Source organism: Sceloporus occidentalis, unplaced genomic scaffold (genome assembly GCF_023333645.1).
Source record: "Sceloporus occidentalis isolate IW3139 unplaced genomic scaffold, rSceOcc1.0.p SCAF_74, whole genome shotgun sequence".
Taxonomy (NCBI): domain Eukaryota; kingdom Metazoa; phylum Chordata; class Lepidosauria; order Squamata; family Phrynosomatidae; genus Sceloporus; species Sceloporus occidentalis.
This window is the reverse complement of record NW_028317054.1, coordinates 3,673,658-3,690,314: the sequence shown is the minus strand read 5'-3', so window position 1 is coordinate 3,690,314 and position 16,657 is coordinate 3,673,658. Positions and strand designations below refer to the sequence as shown.

Here is a 16,657-nt window from a genome sequence, read left to right as displayed (position 1 = left end):
GTGTGCATACATGTTTTAATGCTAGTAGTCTAAATTATGTGTTCTGACATGTTTTAGTGTAAGGGGTTACTAAGCCTGTTTTTGAGGCTATTGATCTGTATTTCTTTTTGTATTTAGTACGTGTGTCCTAGTTTTCTTCTGTATTTAATAATTAGCTTTCTTTAATGTATACAGATTTTTTTTCTATGAAGACAGTTAAAATAACAATTTTATGCATTTGTTTTTGGTTTCCCTCTTCCTGTTTTGACAATATTGTGTATATATGTCATTTGCAGCTGTGTTCGTACTGGTGACGTGACCACAGATTACTGTGGAATGCCCTCATGTGGCTTTCAGGTTATAATCCTTTCCGTTTCTGTTTGGCATGGATGCTCGTTATCCAGTCTCTGAGGTTCAGCTTCTGCTGTGGCAAATATGAGGGTTCACAACTCTTTGAGGAGTATTCACTAAACTGAGTTTGTTGGTGAGCTGCAACGAGCCGATACAATTCACAACACCATCTTCACTTTGCAATATCTGAGAAAGGCTACCGGACCTCCTGGATGCATAGAGAACCCATCTGAGATTTCTTGAATCTCATTTCATCCCTGTAATATTGCATTATGTGGGGCCAGTCTGACCCTTCCTGCTGGGAAATAAATAAACTTGTTTTAATAATACTGACAAATGAACACTTGAACAGTGAATCCCACATCCAAATTTATACGACACGAACTGCCCAACTTGTTTCGTAATCTTTAACACCAAGATCATTAATATTATTATTATTGAAAGATAATGATTTTAACTGATGCTTTATATCCTTTTTCTTGGATATTGAATCTTACTAGGCTGGATAATTAGAGATTTATGCTGTATATCTATAATGTGAAAGTTTGGACAATGTCAAACAACCTCCTTAAGAAGGTTGTCCCTCCCAGCGTACATTGGGGTGTCTGTGAGATGAGACATTTAATTTCTCTACAACTGACCCTCAGACTCATGGTTTAGTGAGCAAAGCCCAAGATTCTGTCTTGACTTACTTAAAGGTGAAGTAATAAGTGAAAGCCTATATGGTTTTATCCCTAAATACAAAAATGATTTACTATGCATGTCGCCAAAAGTGACCAGAAATATGTGGAGACCTGACCATCACACCTATATGAGCTTGTTGGACACCCCATTACAAACCCATGGGCATCCCCCTTGTTTTTTGCGCCTATGGTAGCCTGCACTCTTCTGTGAAGGCTTTCCGCCAGTGTGTCTGTGGGCCGGCAGGGCCACGCTGTGCAAGCGACCTCTTTCACCACCTAGGAGAAGCAGGTACATGGCTGGGTCACGCTAAATAGCCTGGTCTACTTTGATACCAGCGGTAAATGGTTCAGTAGTGTTAACAAACTACCATAATGTCTCTTAATATTCCAAGATATTTGAGCATATGGCATCTTTCGATAGAATCCAGCCGTCCTCCACCAGCCTGCATATATTAGCCCCAAAATAGTTCCACACTGTTGGTTATATAACTGCAAGCACATAATGCGGTCTTTCCGGCACACATACATAATACGAGCCGTGGTTCCAGGATGTGATAGATATCAGTAAGGTATCAGATTGCTAAATTATGTTGCGTACAAAAGTTTTTGATCCCCCAGTGGTTTTGGAAGATCTATAATCTTCTTTCTGTGTTAGTCTGTTGAGAATTTTTTTTTGTACTTCATCAAAGTGTTATTATTTGGCCTTTAGCCAGAAATAAAGAATACTTGCCCTTGTGCCATTCTGTCTTATTTTTCTGAGGTTCTTGAATCAGATTTATTTTACTGTAATTGTTGGCTCTGGAGCAAAACTGTACCCTGAATAGTCCTCCCGGGGGCCTGGATATCAATTCTCTGTATTGATTAACTGCAATAGAAGGCATAGTGTGAGATAATATAGCCGCTAACAGTGATGTCTGAGAAAGAAGATACAATAAAGGGGGGGAAATCTCAAATGAGCTCTTGGTTGCGTTCTCATTTTTCCAGAGCTGCCACAAAGCGACTTTAACAACTGAAAGAACAAATCATCCTTGGGATTTTACTTTCTCTGTTTGTTTCTAGGCTGCTAGAATATAGAGAATATATCTTGTGTTCTCTCTTCCGAATGAACATGAAATCATTCTTTTTTTTTTTTATTTCCCGTCATATGTTGAAACAGATTTGGAAATCAAACCAGAAATTTCAGGCTTTACCATGATGGCAAACACTTTGTCGGAGAGAAGAGGTTTGAGTCTATTCATGACCTGGTGACGGATGGCTTGATTACTCTCTACATTGAGACAAAGGCTGCCGAGTACATCGCCAAGATGACAATAAACCCAATTTATGAACACATAGGGTACACAACTTTAAACAGAGAGCCTGCGCACAAAAAACAGATGCCAGCCTTGAAAGAGACACACGATGAAAAGGACATACCAGGGGAGAACAGCACAGCAGAAAAAAGGGTGAGTGTTTTTACTCCACTCGCAATGGGTGGCCGTGTATTCGTAATTGTATTCGTTACAAGAGTGGCTACCCTGCTGCTACAATATCATGCAAATCTGAGTCTTTCCATGAAATATTTGTTACATATTTTTATTAAAATGAGGTACAATGTGAAAATTGTTGTTCTAGAATGTTGTACTAATAAACTTTTATTTATTTGCTTATTACAAAGTCTGTTTGTTTAAAGAGACCTAATTTCCCCCCAAAAATAATGCAATGTGGCCTTTTATAGTTCTGCATATATTTTTCTTAGAGGAAAGTTGCTTATGTCTAAACAAAGCAGCAGTACAAGCCACGAAGTTCGGCATACGTTTCTGATAATACTGATTATAGCACTGTTCTAAAGTTCTCGCTCAACAAGTTTGGATCGTTTCACAATGTTGGGTTAATGTATGTTCCAAGCGGAACCCTTGACAAGCAGACATCTGCATCCAGATGCAGACAGGTACCGCATATAAAAAAGGGTCTCGGCATTCCCAAAATAGTTCTACAAAACTCCGCTTCTGTCTGCACATCTTTTGCAATGACAGGAGAGTTTACACGTCTATAAATGATTCTGTTCATTAAGAGGATAAGACATGAGGTCTTTGTGCTTCACTAACTGCAGCCTGTCAGGACCTGGCAGCTCGTAACATCCAAAATGATAAAGTGCTGCTTCGGATCTTTTTTATTCTTTTGACATCTAACAACATTTTTGTAAAAGTTGAATTAATTGATTTGTTTAGTAGCCAAACCGTGCTGATTATTTCCGGTCGGTGATTAAGTTCCTTTCCGCTGTATAACACATGTGTATGGAGTTGTACCCATAGGCCTTACGAAGGGTGAGTCCCCCTCAAAACCAAATAACCCACATCACGTGCCTACCATATAGGGGGGCTACTCTGAGGTTGTCCAGTGTAGGGAGATGAGATCTGTGCTTCTCCTGCACCAATTTGTATTTGGTGCCATCGTGTCCGGAAACAGCTTAGTTATTTTAAGCTATTAATATTACTGTTTAACACGTGTCCTGCTCATTGTAATAGCACTATGGGAAACTGTACTGTGATAAAACCTCATCTTCTGGCGCTCACATAGTGTATCCGTGTAAAAGACCTTTGCCGGTGGTCAGTCCTCTCTCTGAAGGGCTGGGTTGCTGCTAAACGAAATAGTCTGCGGGCCTTTCTAGGTATGGGTCCCACAGCTGTTTTGGTGTTAGTTTTAGATGTTTTGCATGCTACCCACATCTCTGCTACATGCTTCTGTTCCCTTCTTTCTTCTGTTGTCTTCTGCTCTTCAAAGTTTTGGACTTCTCTGTGTATTTGCCCCCACACAGGATCGCACGTATCTCTTGACCGTATAATTATTGGTTGCTAGTTGTTTGTTCTGGTTTGACTGGGTCCATCCTGTACAAACCTTCTTGTAGCGTGACTGCATGCTACATATCTGCTATCATGTAATTTAACAAACACAAATGCTTTGTATATGTTCTAATATGGCAGTAATAGGAATATGTAGTTTGACAACGTGATTTTAATGCTTCAAGGGACAGAATATTTCGGTTTGTTCTCCAAATGTAGAGCTCTCTGTTGACTTATACTGAAAGTCTGAGTGCTGATTTTTCTGAAGCATATGGCAGTTATCATGGTTTATTACGGCTTTTGTTCAAAACTACAGATGGTAAAAGATGGCTTTATTAAAGTATTTTATCACGTGGCTACCAGAGTACATTTGCCACTCAAGTTTGACACCTGATCAGCCAGAATATAACAATTGTTTTACATTTTCTAGTTAATGGTATTTGTCGTATGTAGGCGTCTGCAAAGTTTGTTTTCTGAATGGAATACTACCTTCGATAATGATCCTGGAATAATTTGCTTTACGCTGGACGATTTTGGAGGCTTAAAATCTGTAGGCAGAGTACAGGGAATGGTGCCAAGTGGCTATGTGTAGGCAGCGCCACATGTGCATGTAACACACCCCACCATCCCAGCTGGTTTTAGGGCTGCAACAACTAATCATTGCCAAATAATTTCATTATCGATTAGTTGAATCGATTTTATCGAATATTAGATGAGGGTTTTTTCCAGAGCAAACAGAGGTCGGATAATAATACTAAAATCCAGACCCCGCAGCGCTGCAGGAGCCAGTAGGCATCTGTGCGATGCGTGCAGACATCCTCTGCTGCTGCCGGCACTCCTGCTGAGGCTTCTATGATGGAGCACCAGTGTAAAATGACCTTCCGGTGCTCTACCATAGAAGGCCCAGCAGAAGCACCGGCCAGCAGCAGCGGATTTGTAAGTAGAAGTGGAGATGGTGGGGGTGGAGGTTGGTGAGCTGGGTTTTATGGGGGGAATAGGAATACTTTGTAAGTAAATATATTTCTTTTGGATGCATGTAAAAAGGAGGTAACCGGTCGGGAAGTACTTATATTTGATCTAATTTGTAGATCCAATATTTGATTCGGTGGAAAATTTGATTCTCAGGGCCCTAATCTTATGTTTTATCTGTCTTATCAGGAGTGTCAATGGCGATCGATAGAAAAGAGTAGGTGCCAGCAGTAACATTTTCATTTATTGTACCTGTAACAGCAAGCTTATGTGCAGGTTTAGTGTATTAACCAGGTTAAAAAGAAGATAACAACTTTTTACAATGAGGTAAGATCAGATGAGTGAGATTTAGGGTCTTGATAGATTGGTCTCAAAACAGGTGAAATAGGGGATAGGATTTGGGCTGGGCAAATACGAAATCTACGAGCACTTGAAGATCTGTTACCAACATTAACCTCTCCTGTTGAAGGTAAGATTAATCACATTTAACCCTTTGAGTGTGGGGTGACGCATTTTCCCCCCTGGGAGGTTGGGCCCATTTTCTGCTGTTAGATTTAGGGAAGAACCAAAGAAACAACTGATTCAATTTGGATTAGCAACTCTTCTCATGATCTATGACTGAGCAATGCTGAGTCTTCTAAGAAAGGAAAACAGCTTTTAAGAGCAGCTGCCTTAAAATATTCCCTTGTTTATGAGAAAAGGTTAAGATTGGGATTTGCACTGCAGATTCCAGGAAACGGGGACAGTCGTACACGATAGAGACTTGAAACATTTTGCTTTCCGGGAATCCCTTTATTTTAGCTGTCTACCATGCGAGTCGTTTCTTACAACTTTTAAGCTTTTAAGCATCAGATTGAATACCCTACTAAATCAATGCAAGCCAGAATTACTTTTTAAAATATACCGTAAGTAGAAAGTCTGGAATGGAGCACTGTTATTGGTCAGGTTTATGTATCTCAATTAGATAAAAAGGTTTCCTATAAATGGGGGTATTGGGTGTGTTTAACTACACATGCCAGGTTGGCAGCCTATGTCTATTGACAAGCATTTTTCCCCATGCATAATGGGGCAATCAGGAAAGTCGTATTCTTGTAATCTGCACAGAAGTAGTAAGTAACTGCCTATATCAGGGTATTATCGTGGGGGGAAAGGGATCAGTCCAGTCCCTATAAATTCCAAATACATTGGCACCCAGAAGAGGAAAAAATGTGTCAGCCTTGCCTCTCGCCTAAGGATGTCCAGGTTGTTGCATGAAGAACCTCCTTTGCCCAAGTGCTGTAGGCTTACAGTTAATTGTACTTATATGTTATATAGGAGCAGACTTGCTATATGCAGTTTGTTTTGAAAAGGTCATATTTTCTATGGATATGATCCACCTGATATGATTCCTGATATCACCTGGCAGGGGAGCATAAGCATTACCAAAGTGAATTTGATACCCGAGCATTTCTATTATTTCCATACTATTCCTGTTACTGTTGTCCATTCTTTCTTCCTGAAAAAATGTGCTATGTATGGAGAGGTAAGACTCAAATGGGATGTCCTACAGTATGTCGCTCAAAAGTGAGCTCTCCCAGACCCCCTCAAACACTATCAGGCCTTCCATATCCGGAGGGCATTGGAGGGGAACGTTTGTCTGACCCAGAGGCAATGGATAATGGTGGAGCACTCTTCTTTTTCCATTCCAGGTCATGGTTTGTGGATACGCCTGATATAGGCTAGGACAATGTTTGGCGGGCATTCTCTGGTGGGAGCCACTGTGAGAGTTTGGTAAGGCAATTTTAGAAAGGGCTTTCTCTTGTTTCCTTCGCTGTTCTGACGCTCTCCGATAATCTGGATTTTTTTTTTAAAAAGCCTTTGTTTTGTGTTATTTTTATTCAGTTCCGACTTATTCATCAGACAAAATAGATATTCAAATAATAATTGCCCATATTTTAACATTTAATTTCATAACATAAAAAAACATAAATCACATGCAGACGTTTGGGGTTTTTAAGAATGACCCGCTCTGGTAGTAGAGCTGGCACTGATCGTAAAACACCGGTGTGATCATTTTGGGAATGTCATGTTGTGTAGCACTGACTGCTTACAAGTAAGTCTATGTAATTCTAGTTAACAAAGCGAATGCATAATAACTGGAAGTGAACTGTGTAAAAAAACGTCATACAATCACTCAAGTGACATAAACATATAAGGGTCACCGAAGTCTAAACAGGAAGTCGTTTTCCTTGAGCCAGACTTGGTTTCTCAAGTTCTGACTCCAAGATTAACAAAATAGCAGACCAAATCAAGTTATTAATATACAGAGTTCTGCGCATATTTCAATGAATGATCCTTTGATTAGGGTCTAGCATGTGATGTGTGTGAATGTTTTATTCATTCCAGTCACAATTATAAGTAGCATGGAGCCAAAATTCCCAGAAATGCTTTTTGCCAGAAGTCTTCAGTCTTTGTCAACCATTGAATCTTCTGTCTATTTTAAAAGACCGTTAAGGCCCTAAGGGGCCACTCCAGTGTCTCAGGGAGCCCCCTCATCAAGCAATACATATGCGTAGTTCAAACTGGAAAAAGGAACTTGTTCTCCCATTTTAAACACACACACTACTTCACCAATAATGTGAAAGATTAAGCAACTTGATCTTTATTTATTTTTTTTGCTTTAATGCCCTTTTTATACTTATTCAGAGTTCCCTTTTTCTAGGTATCAAATGTATATTACATTGTGTATATATGATTCACACATTTAGTGCAAAACAGTTGTAACATAAATATGTTGATATTATAAGGTTTTTTAAATGAGTATGTAGCTGTTGTATATTTTTTGTATTGCTTTCCGTTCATATCAAAGGGAGCTAATTTAGCTTAATTGATCCTAATTGATCAATTGCTTTGATCTCTCTCTTGGTGCTAAACGTGTATGTGTGATTAAGCACTTGTTACTTACGATGTGCCCTGTGAGTTGAATCACTTACTAGCGAGTATGGCTCCTTTAGCCACAGAGCTCCTTTCTTTTTTTTTCCTCATTAGTCATGGATTTTAAATGGGTCATTAAATTTGGCCCCAGTAATCTACTTTAGTTCATTAAAGTCTCATTATGTCCTTGAAATGTTTGCTGGTGGGCAGGATTCACTGAAGCAAAATTTAGCGAACACAATCGCTGGGTTTAAACTTTGTGGATATGTTTTTACTCTGTTTTGTTTCTTAAATAGTCTATTAAGTGTTTATATTAAAGGGACAGTCTGATGTCCCTGGCACCCTAAATTATTAAAGACTCCATACTAAAGTGTTGTGAGAATAACCTTAACCCTCTGATTACTTTATAATGCATTATTCCAAACGGTGGGGAAAAAATTCTTACCTGACTCAGGATTTGCAATCATGCTGCAGAATATTTATCCTTTCTCTATGATCTAATGTTTCCTGCCACTGATTGGCTGCTTGAAGCTGTCAATCAGTGTCAGGGATCTACTTCTGTTAAAATCAATGGGAAGAGCCGGAGATGACTACATCAGATGAAGGGTGATGCATTTGGCCGAATGCATCTCCTGCAGGGAATTCTGCCGGGGGTTGGGGCAAATGCATTTGGGAGGATTCTGCAGTCCTCATGCATTTGCAAAACCTACCACATGACAATTTAAAGGGACCATGCGCCATGTGCAATATATATATATATATATATATATATATATATATATATATATATATATATATATATATTATTGTACCTGTTTTATACAAAGTAAAAGATCCTGTTACAATGTCGTATAAAGTGACTAATCTCACTGATCTGTAAAAGGTGAAGAAGGTATCTGGAACATTAGTCAGCTGTTCTACAGATTATTTGGCTTAGTTTTCTGACTAATCTTTCATATATAAACACACGTTTATTTTTCTCTTCCCTTGAATGGTGTCTGCATAATATCTGACTGGCTACAGACGCTGATGACGTAGTATTTTTTAAACTGTAATTTTCAGCATGTTGTAATATCCTCTGTGTTTGCTGTATATTTTTCTAATGACTGGGGTGGTTTCCTTTTGTGTGTTAATCTGTAAACCATCTCTTGGGAATTGTTTTAGGGGGAACTGTCTCCATTATAGCTTTTAGCAGAACTTTATGAATAGTTTAATATGCATTCCTTAAAAACTGAAAGAAAAATTATAGCACCTACTTGCCACAGAAGATGCAGCCCTACTGCAGCCGCTCTTCTACATGCTCCACCTATTCCTGCCATTGATCTAGCCAGGGAAACTTGACCATTTGACATTGGATACTACATACAAATACATGATGTAGTCGGTCTACCCTTTGCAGCTATAACAGTTTCCACTCTTCTGGGAAGGCTTTCCTGTGGGAATTTTTGCCCATTCACCCAGAAAGCCCGGCTCATAGTCTCCATTCCAGCTCATCCCAAAGGTGTTTGATGGGGTTGAGGTCAGGGCTCTGTGCGGCCGGTCAAGTTCTTCCACACCAAACTCATCCAACCAAGTCTTTGTGGACCTTGCTTTGTGCACTGGGGCACAGCCATGCTGGAATGGAAAATTCCCCAAACTGTTCCTACAACGTTGGAAGCATCGCATTGTCCAAAAAGTCCTGGTACGCTGAAGGGAACATATGAAGACATTATGGACAATGCTTCCAACTTTGTGGGAACCGTTTGGGGAATAATTTTTAGATACAAAAATGTTCTAACATGATGGAGTTGCCATCCAAGCAAATAATGAAATTCATCCAATAAAATAATAAAAATAGCTGGGAGGGGGCGGATCATTCATAATTCTTGCTTTTTCCAGTAATTAGATACCAGCATCATGCAATATATTGATGAAATAATCCAGTTTGGGTAGTGTGCTACATCTTGAACCCCATCCTTTTTTAAAAGCAGTGCTTAATTATGTTATAATTAGAAATTTTAACCTAACCTTTATTAAATAAACCGATAAACCACCAGCTTTTTCTAGCACGATGCATCCCTAAACAAGTGACTAGTGTGCCTTTCTCAATTCCAGCTTGCTTCTTGACACTAAGCAGCTGGGATTTGCTCTTCTATATGATCTACTCAAAAATATTTAGTGACTTCGTAATCTCTAATCAAAGCATCGTTGTTGCCCACAAAATCCATTAGACAGAGCATAACTCGGGGACTGGCCCAAAATCAATTGTTGAACTCCAGCAGCCACGATTCACCGTACCGTTCTCGCCCCACCGTTCTTTCATCCTCTGTACTCCATCTCTGTGTCCTCCCTACTTTTAAGAATTCAGACCTGATTGTCCCCCAGTTTCTTTACATTAGCACTTGGTGAATAAAGTCCTAATGAATGTATTTACCTTTCTGCATGGTACTCGATACAAGAGAAGACATGCAGCAAAAGTTACATGATCAGACAGTCCTCTCCTTAGTTACTTAGAGTGTGTTAGGATCCAGTAATAAACCGTTGCATTTTTCCAGGCGGAAGCCTGCTGGGAAATTACTTGAGAACAGGAAACCCCATCAGAAAGATGAATGGCATTGCTGATGGGAAAACTGTAAATTTCATTATTGTATTGAGATATATATATATATATATATATATATATATATATATATATATATATATATAGAACGTTACACCATGTACCCAACTATATGTGTTTACAGACTGTTTTGGTAGGATGCACTATACAAATATAAAAATCTAATTTTATATGTGCTTCTGTTTTTGTTCTCAGCCGGTTATTTTATGTGTTAGGTCATTGAACTTAAGATTTCTTATTCTTTGTTTTTGTTTTTTCTTTTCATCGCAGCTAGCAGTTAACATTTACTCATCCACTGTACCCAGCCATATATTGCTTTTTGTATTTCTTCTGTCATTCTTTTTCTTTAATGCTGAAACCACAGATTTCTGTACTTTAATGCACTTATTGACGCAATCATTCTTGCAGAGGAGCGCTGCCCACCGGTCACCTAATACTAAGAAACGTCATACCTGGTTTTCCTCAATACACCACTTGCGATGAGTCTTGAGTTTTATGTATGCATAAAAGAAACCTTTCCGGTGGTGATTTTCAGCAGGATAAGTCCAAGTTGACAGCCTGATTTGTTTTAAATGGATGGATTCCCAAGTGTTATCTGGGTTAAATTACATCACTTCTCCCCCACGTATTGGATAAAGATTTGCTTTACTCATAAGCACCCATAAAACTTTACCACCAAAGGGTCCTATGAGACCCCAAAATCCAGATGACCCAATACCTTTTTATTTTAGGATATCACACCAGATGTTCTTTTGCCAAGCTAGGCGATATGAATGACCTAAGAAATTAGGCAGGTGTACCATAATACCTCCTGACCTATCGCAACTTGAGATATGTACATTGGACATGTCACCTATAGCATACTTTCTGGAACCTGATTAAATTTATTTGGAGGCAGGAATGTTTGCTTCCATAAGGCTCAATGTAAAGTACCAGGGAATGATGGGAATCATGGCTCCCGCTCTCATGTTTCCTATCCTGGATTCACGGAGCTCTGCTCCGGCACTATAAGTGCTTACACAAGCATTGATGTAATTAAAGTCAATTAAGCACTGTTAATTAACTCTTCCTGTGACCTAATGCTGATGATCCAGTGTTTTGTGTACGGTTGACCTGGTTTGCTGCTTAGCAGAATGATGAGAGATCAACATTCCATTAATGATTACGGATTCGTTAATGAAGATGTTTTTATGTGCAACATCGTTCTGGTTTTCCCATTCTTTCTCTGTAAAGTAGATCAATAAACAGTCTGTGTTACATGAGATTAGGGATAATACTTATTTTTAGATATTCTCTGGATTTATATATGTTTTTAGGAAATTACCATATGACACCATGTCAGCCTGCATAATGTAGGGAAATTCCTTCTATAGTTGTATACCTTGAAGGAAAGGTGTTTTTTTGCTTTTTAGTCTATGAATAAGTCTTTTTGTGGACAGGCTATGGCACAGACAAAACTCTTAAGACTGTATGGATGGGTCTACTTTGGAAGCTAAAGTAATCCTTCATATAATGGAGTATTGCAAGAGGAACAAGTATTGGAACGGTTCTATCTGAATATTGATTGGAGGGTTTGTTTTTATCCTGAGTGTAGGGCTGAAACAACTAATCGATAATGAAAATCCTTGTCAACGATTTTCATTATCGATTACTCGAATCAATTTTTATCGATTATAAAAATTATAATCCGACCTCAAACAGAGATCGGATTATAACACTAGAATCCAGATCCCCCGCAACTCCAGGGGACCTGGATTCCCCTCACTGTCGGCCGGTCTCTCACTTCCGTCTCTCTCCCCCTCCCATATACCCCTCTGACTCCTCCCCCCTCCCTTACATCACTCTGCCTCTCTACCCGGCTCCGTTACTGACTTCATAGAAGCCTCAGCGTAAGTGAAGGGCAGTAACGGAGGCTGTCTGTGCGCATCGTTTAGACCCCCACCGGCTGACAGAGGATCATCCTCTCTGTCAGCCGGTGGGGGTCTGCATCGCACAGACAGCCTCTGTTACTCACCTTCACTTACGCTGAGGCTTCTATGAAGCTGCAGTGAAAGTTCCTGTCAGTAACGGAGCCGGGTAGAGAGGCAGAGCGGTGTATGGGAGGGGGGAGGAGTCGGGGGTGTATGGGAGCCACCCTCCCATACACCACTCTGGCTCCTCCCCCTCCCATACGGCACTCTGCCTCTCTACCCGGCTCCCTGGTGTCTTGTGAACCTCCGTGGCTGACAGGAGGCAGAGTGGAGTATGGGAGGGGGGAGGAGCCAAAGTGATGTATGGGAGGGGAGGAGCCAAAGTGATGTATGGGAGGGGGAGGAGGCAGAGTGGAGTATGGGAGGGGGCAAAGTGGTATATGGGAGGGGGAGGAGGCAAAGTGATGTATGGGAGGGGAGGAGGCAGAGTGGAGTATGGGAGGGGGGAGGAGGGAGAGTGGTGTAGGGGAGGGGGAGGAGCCAAAGTGGTGTAGGGGAGGAGCCAAAGTGGTGTATGGGAGGGGGAGGAGCCAGAGTGGTGTATGGGAGGGGGAGGGGCCAGAGTGGTGTATGGGAGGAGGAGGAGCCAGAGTGGTATATGGGGGGTATTATGAATTTCAGGGCATATAGGGGGTATAAGGCATATCGATATTAGGCATATCAGGGGGGCATAAAACATATCTGGGGTAAAAGGTATATCAGGGGGCTCAGTGGCATATAGGGGGTATAAGGCATATCGATATTAGGCATATCAGGGGGGCATAAAACATATCTGGGGTAAAAGGTATATCAGGGGGCTCAGTTGCATATCACTGGCATATAAGAGGTATAAGGCATATATGGGGGCAGAGTGGCAAGCTGGGGGTCAGATGTGCATAACCAGGGGCAGTTTGGTAAATAAAAAAAATTTAAACAAGGCTTTTTTCTCATAGTTTTTATTAAATATGAAAAATAGTTAACATATGAATTAATATTTACTAATAACTTTGTATTAAGACCTAGTTTGAGAAACACTGTGTTTGGGTTCTTGTAGCTTTTATTATTATGTCAGTAAAATAAGAAGGTGAATAGAGAGGCCATTGTGATAAAGAGATGAAAGTGTAAATTGTAGGTTTTTATTACATTATTTTAAATTGAAAAAAAGATTAATCGAAAAAATAATCGACCAACTAATCGATTATTAAAATAATCGTTAGTTGCAGCCCTACCTGAGTGTCTGTCTTTTGCAGTATAACTACCTATGATCATATTATATTAAACATAGACTGGATACAAGATTTTAGCTTTTATAGTGTGATTAACATTTTATAGGATAAACCTACTACCTAATCAACCACGTGGTTTGGCAGACTAGACTTTTTCTCGGAAAGCTAGATATGTAAACAAATGCCCGAAACACTAGGACTGATTATCAAGAACAACAGTATGTGAGTATGCTATTGTTCCTAATTTAAGATCCTGACACGTCTTATTTTTCCAAGACATGAACCAGACATAAGAATCCAATGGAAACTAAGAAGCCTTCTGTTTTGAAGTGAGAATTGCCTGTTTTTAAGCGCCGGTTTTATCTAAAGAATGTTTCCCCAAGATGATTAGGAAAGGAAGTCCAGGTTAGGAAGTGTGACTAACCATGTCCATGGAAGCATTACAAACCCTGTTGCTGTAAACTAAGCCAAGTGATCTTATCCACCTACTGGCTGTTTGAAGTTCTAGACAAAAAAAAATTACACATAGACCAGGAGACTTAAAGTACAATAGATCGGTGTTTTCTGTAGAAAGAGACTGAGAAAAACAATAGGACATTCCGAGAAATAGGCGAGTAGCTTAGACCTACCCTTAGAAAAACAACTTGTTTCCAGAAAGAAGTTTCTTTCACTAATTTCATTATGCGGGGCCAACCCTGTCACGTTTCTTTTGAACGGTGGTCCAGGCTGACCTTGCATGGTGCGTAGTGCAGTCAGTAAGGTGTCTTACTGGTATAACTATGAATTGTGTTTGTCCAGCCATCCTGTAGGAGAAGGTTGTGATGGTTGGGTAATCATAATGCAAGGTGAATTTAGTGAGTGGAATCTGGAAATCTCCTGCAAATCCCCCGCTTTAGTAAATACACTCCTAAATCTGTGCTAGTATGAAGAGTCATCAAGCAGAAGTCTCTGGGGTAATGCAGTGAAATGATCAAATAAAGTCTGGAAGAGATGCAGTGCTGGAAATAAAGTGGGCAGTAAAGATGTATACCTTCTGAATAACATCTTAATGGGCTAGTTTATTGCATCTGCTGTCCGAAGTGACTTAATATGATCCATCCATTCACCGTTTTGTCTTGGGTATTGATTAGAATAACATTATGTGCAACCTTTTCACGGTGTTGTGACTGATAAAGTCAGAGGGGCAGATTATTTAATTAAGAAGCTTTGTGTTTTTTTAAGGCACTTTAGATTTCGAAAACAATCGGTTCATTCTAGTGTTTGAATGTGTTCGGTAGGGTGTAGCTGGCTCATTTCCATCATGATAGATAAAGTAGATGTGTTTATTGTTGCGGTTGGACAGTGTAAATCCAATATGCAGCTTATGATCTCTTTATCAATTATCTTATGAATGTATGTGTTGTGAATGCAATACACAAACACCACTGTTTATCTAAATTCATCTGGGCTTCCAATGGGTTGGTTGTCATTTATTTCCCTAGATTTTTAATTTGCTTTTTTTGCCTTTTTAGTTCTATTTCACCCCTTTTTTTGTTTGTTTGTTTGTTTTCCCTTTAACTGAATTCTTTACCAATCAGTACTTCTGAAGTTTTTGGTGATAGAAAAATGTTGAATCTTTTCCCTCTGTAGAAACCCAAATGTGGGACCCTGTTATTTACAACTATGATGTATAATGATATATCTCCTTTTACTAGCCAGGTAGATGGTGTACTAGTCCATTTTGTTTTTAATTAATAGAAATTGTCTCCTATGTATGTGAATGTTGAACGTTTGCTTTGTAGTTTGTGAACCATCATCGGAGTCTTTTCTCTGAGAAAAGGTTATTGGATCGAGATAACATTTTGATGCCTGATATGAAGGCAATACTTTAATAGAAACACAAAGGTGTATTATAATGAATCTGGGAGATCCCTTGCATTCTTAAAACTTTGTGGGTCGTGTTCTGCGTTTAGTTGCTTGGGCCTGCACACCTATTTCCGAGAACTGGCCAGTAATGGCCTACACAGTAATTTACTTGTTCTGTTTCTATCGCTACAGCCTTCTATTCTGCATTCATTTCTCCCCAACAATGCGTATCCGAGAAATATGTAACATCCATAAAAGGAGCCTGCTCAGGATCCAATTCCCTAATCACAGCTCCCTGAGCAGCTATTATTGCCTTGCATTAGAAATGATGTCGCTGACTTCCGTTTGCTACTTTCTTTTTTTTTTGTTTCTTTTTACAAAACCTAAAATGAAAAAGTGTAGCCTGCGACTCAAACGATACAGATACAATCTCTGTCTTCAGTGCTTCTCTTTGCTTATAAAATATTTGTTCTGTTTACCTTTTTTGTACTAGATAGACTCATTGCTATTGCTTAATTCTATATTGCAAAACTACAATTTAATGCAACTATGTGTGTAGATATTACAGCTAACAATTTGTATACACACACACACATTTGTATACACACACACACATGCTTACATTCCTCATAACAAAATAAATGTCTGTTATGCAGCAGCAGCGAGTAAACACAATACTTTCTCGCAGGGTGCTTGCTCAATTTTGTGTTGATTATTTATCAACCTGTTCAAGCCTTTAGACTTCAGAATTTAGATGTAAATATCTGTGATCACACGTACCCCCCCCCCTCCAGATTAACCCTGTGCTGGAATTTACCTTTCATAAACACCTTACTGCAGTGATTGAAAAACCTGGGGATGTGTAAAAAAGGATGAAAAATGCAGTTTTCCAGAACATGACTCATTCACTGCGCTTTATATTGCTGCTTACATGTATTTTATTTCTTGTTTAACCACTTAAGCGTTCTCTGTTCCTGCAATGAATCCTTTATATTTGATGAATGTTCCAGCTCTAAAGTGGTTAAGCATTGAAAAGATCATTGCGTGGGGGGAACCGGGGGAGGGCGATGGTTGATGAATGCTTAAGAGCGTCTGCTTGTTCCATTGGTTACATTTCCTCTTATTGTGAACTGGCTAAAGCAGAGTGTCTATAAAACCTACATCCCATCTTCCTCGCTCACTAAGGACATGCCTCATGAGCCTCTCTGATCTAACCTACATATACTGGGATTTTTTAAATGGAAGAAAAGGCAAATTGGGACTTTTTGCATTCACGATACACCTGTTTTCATAAGATTTTTTTTCTGGATCGCATAAATCA

At 39.6% G+C, this 16,657-nt stretch overlaps 1 protein-coding gene across 2 annotated transcripts in view; it reads left to right on the top strand.

Moving 5' to 3' along the window:
- The window catches only part of LOC149285977 (N-chimaerin-like), a 40,047-nt gene that overhangs the window by 14,611 nt on the left and 8,779 nt on the right, over positions 1-16,657 (top strand). For both annotated transcript variants that reach the window (XM_089494639.1, XM_089494638.1), the window contains exon 6: positions 2,170-2,458. In XM_089494639.1, coding sequence (XP_089350765.1) covers positions 2,170-2,458 — 289 coding nt within the window. The remainder of the gene's footprint in view (positions 1-2,169; positions 2,459-16,657) is intronic.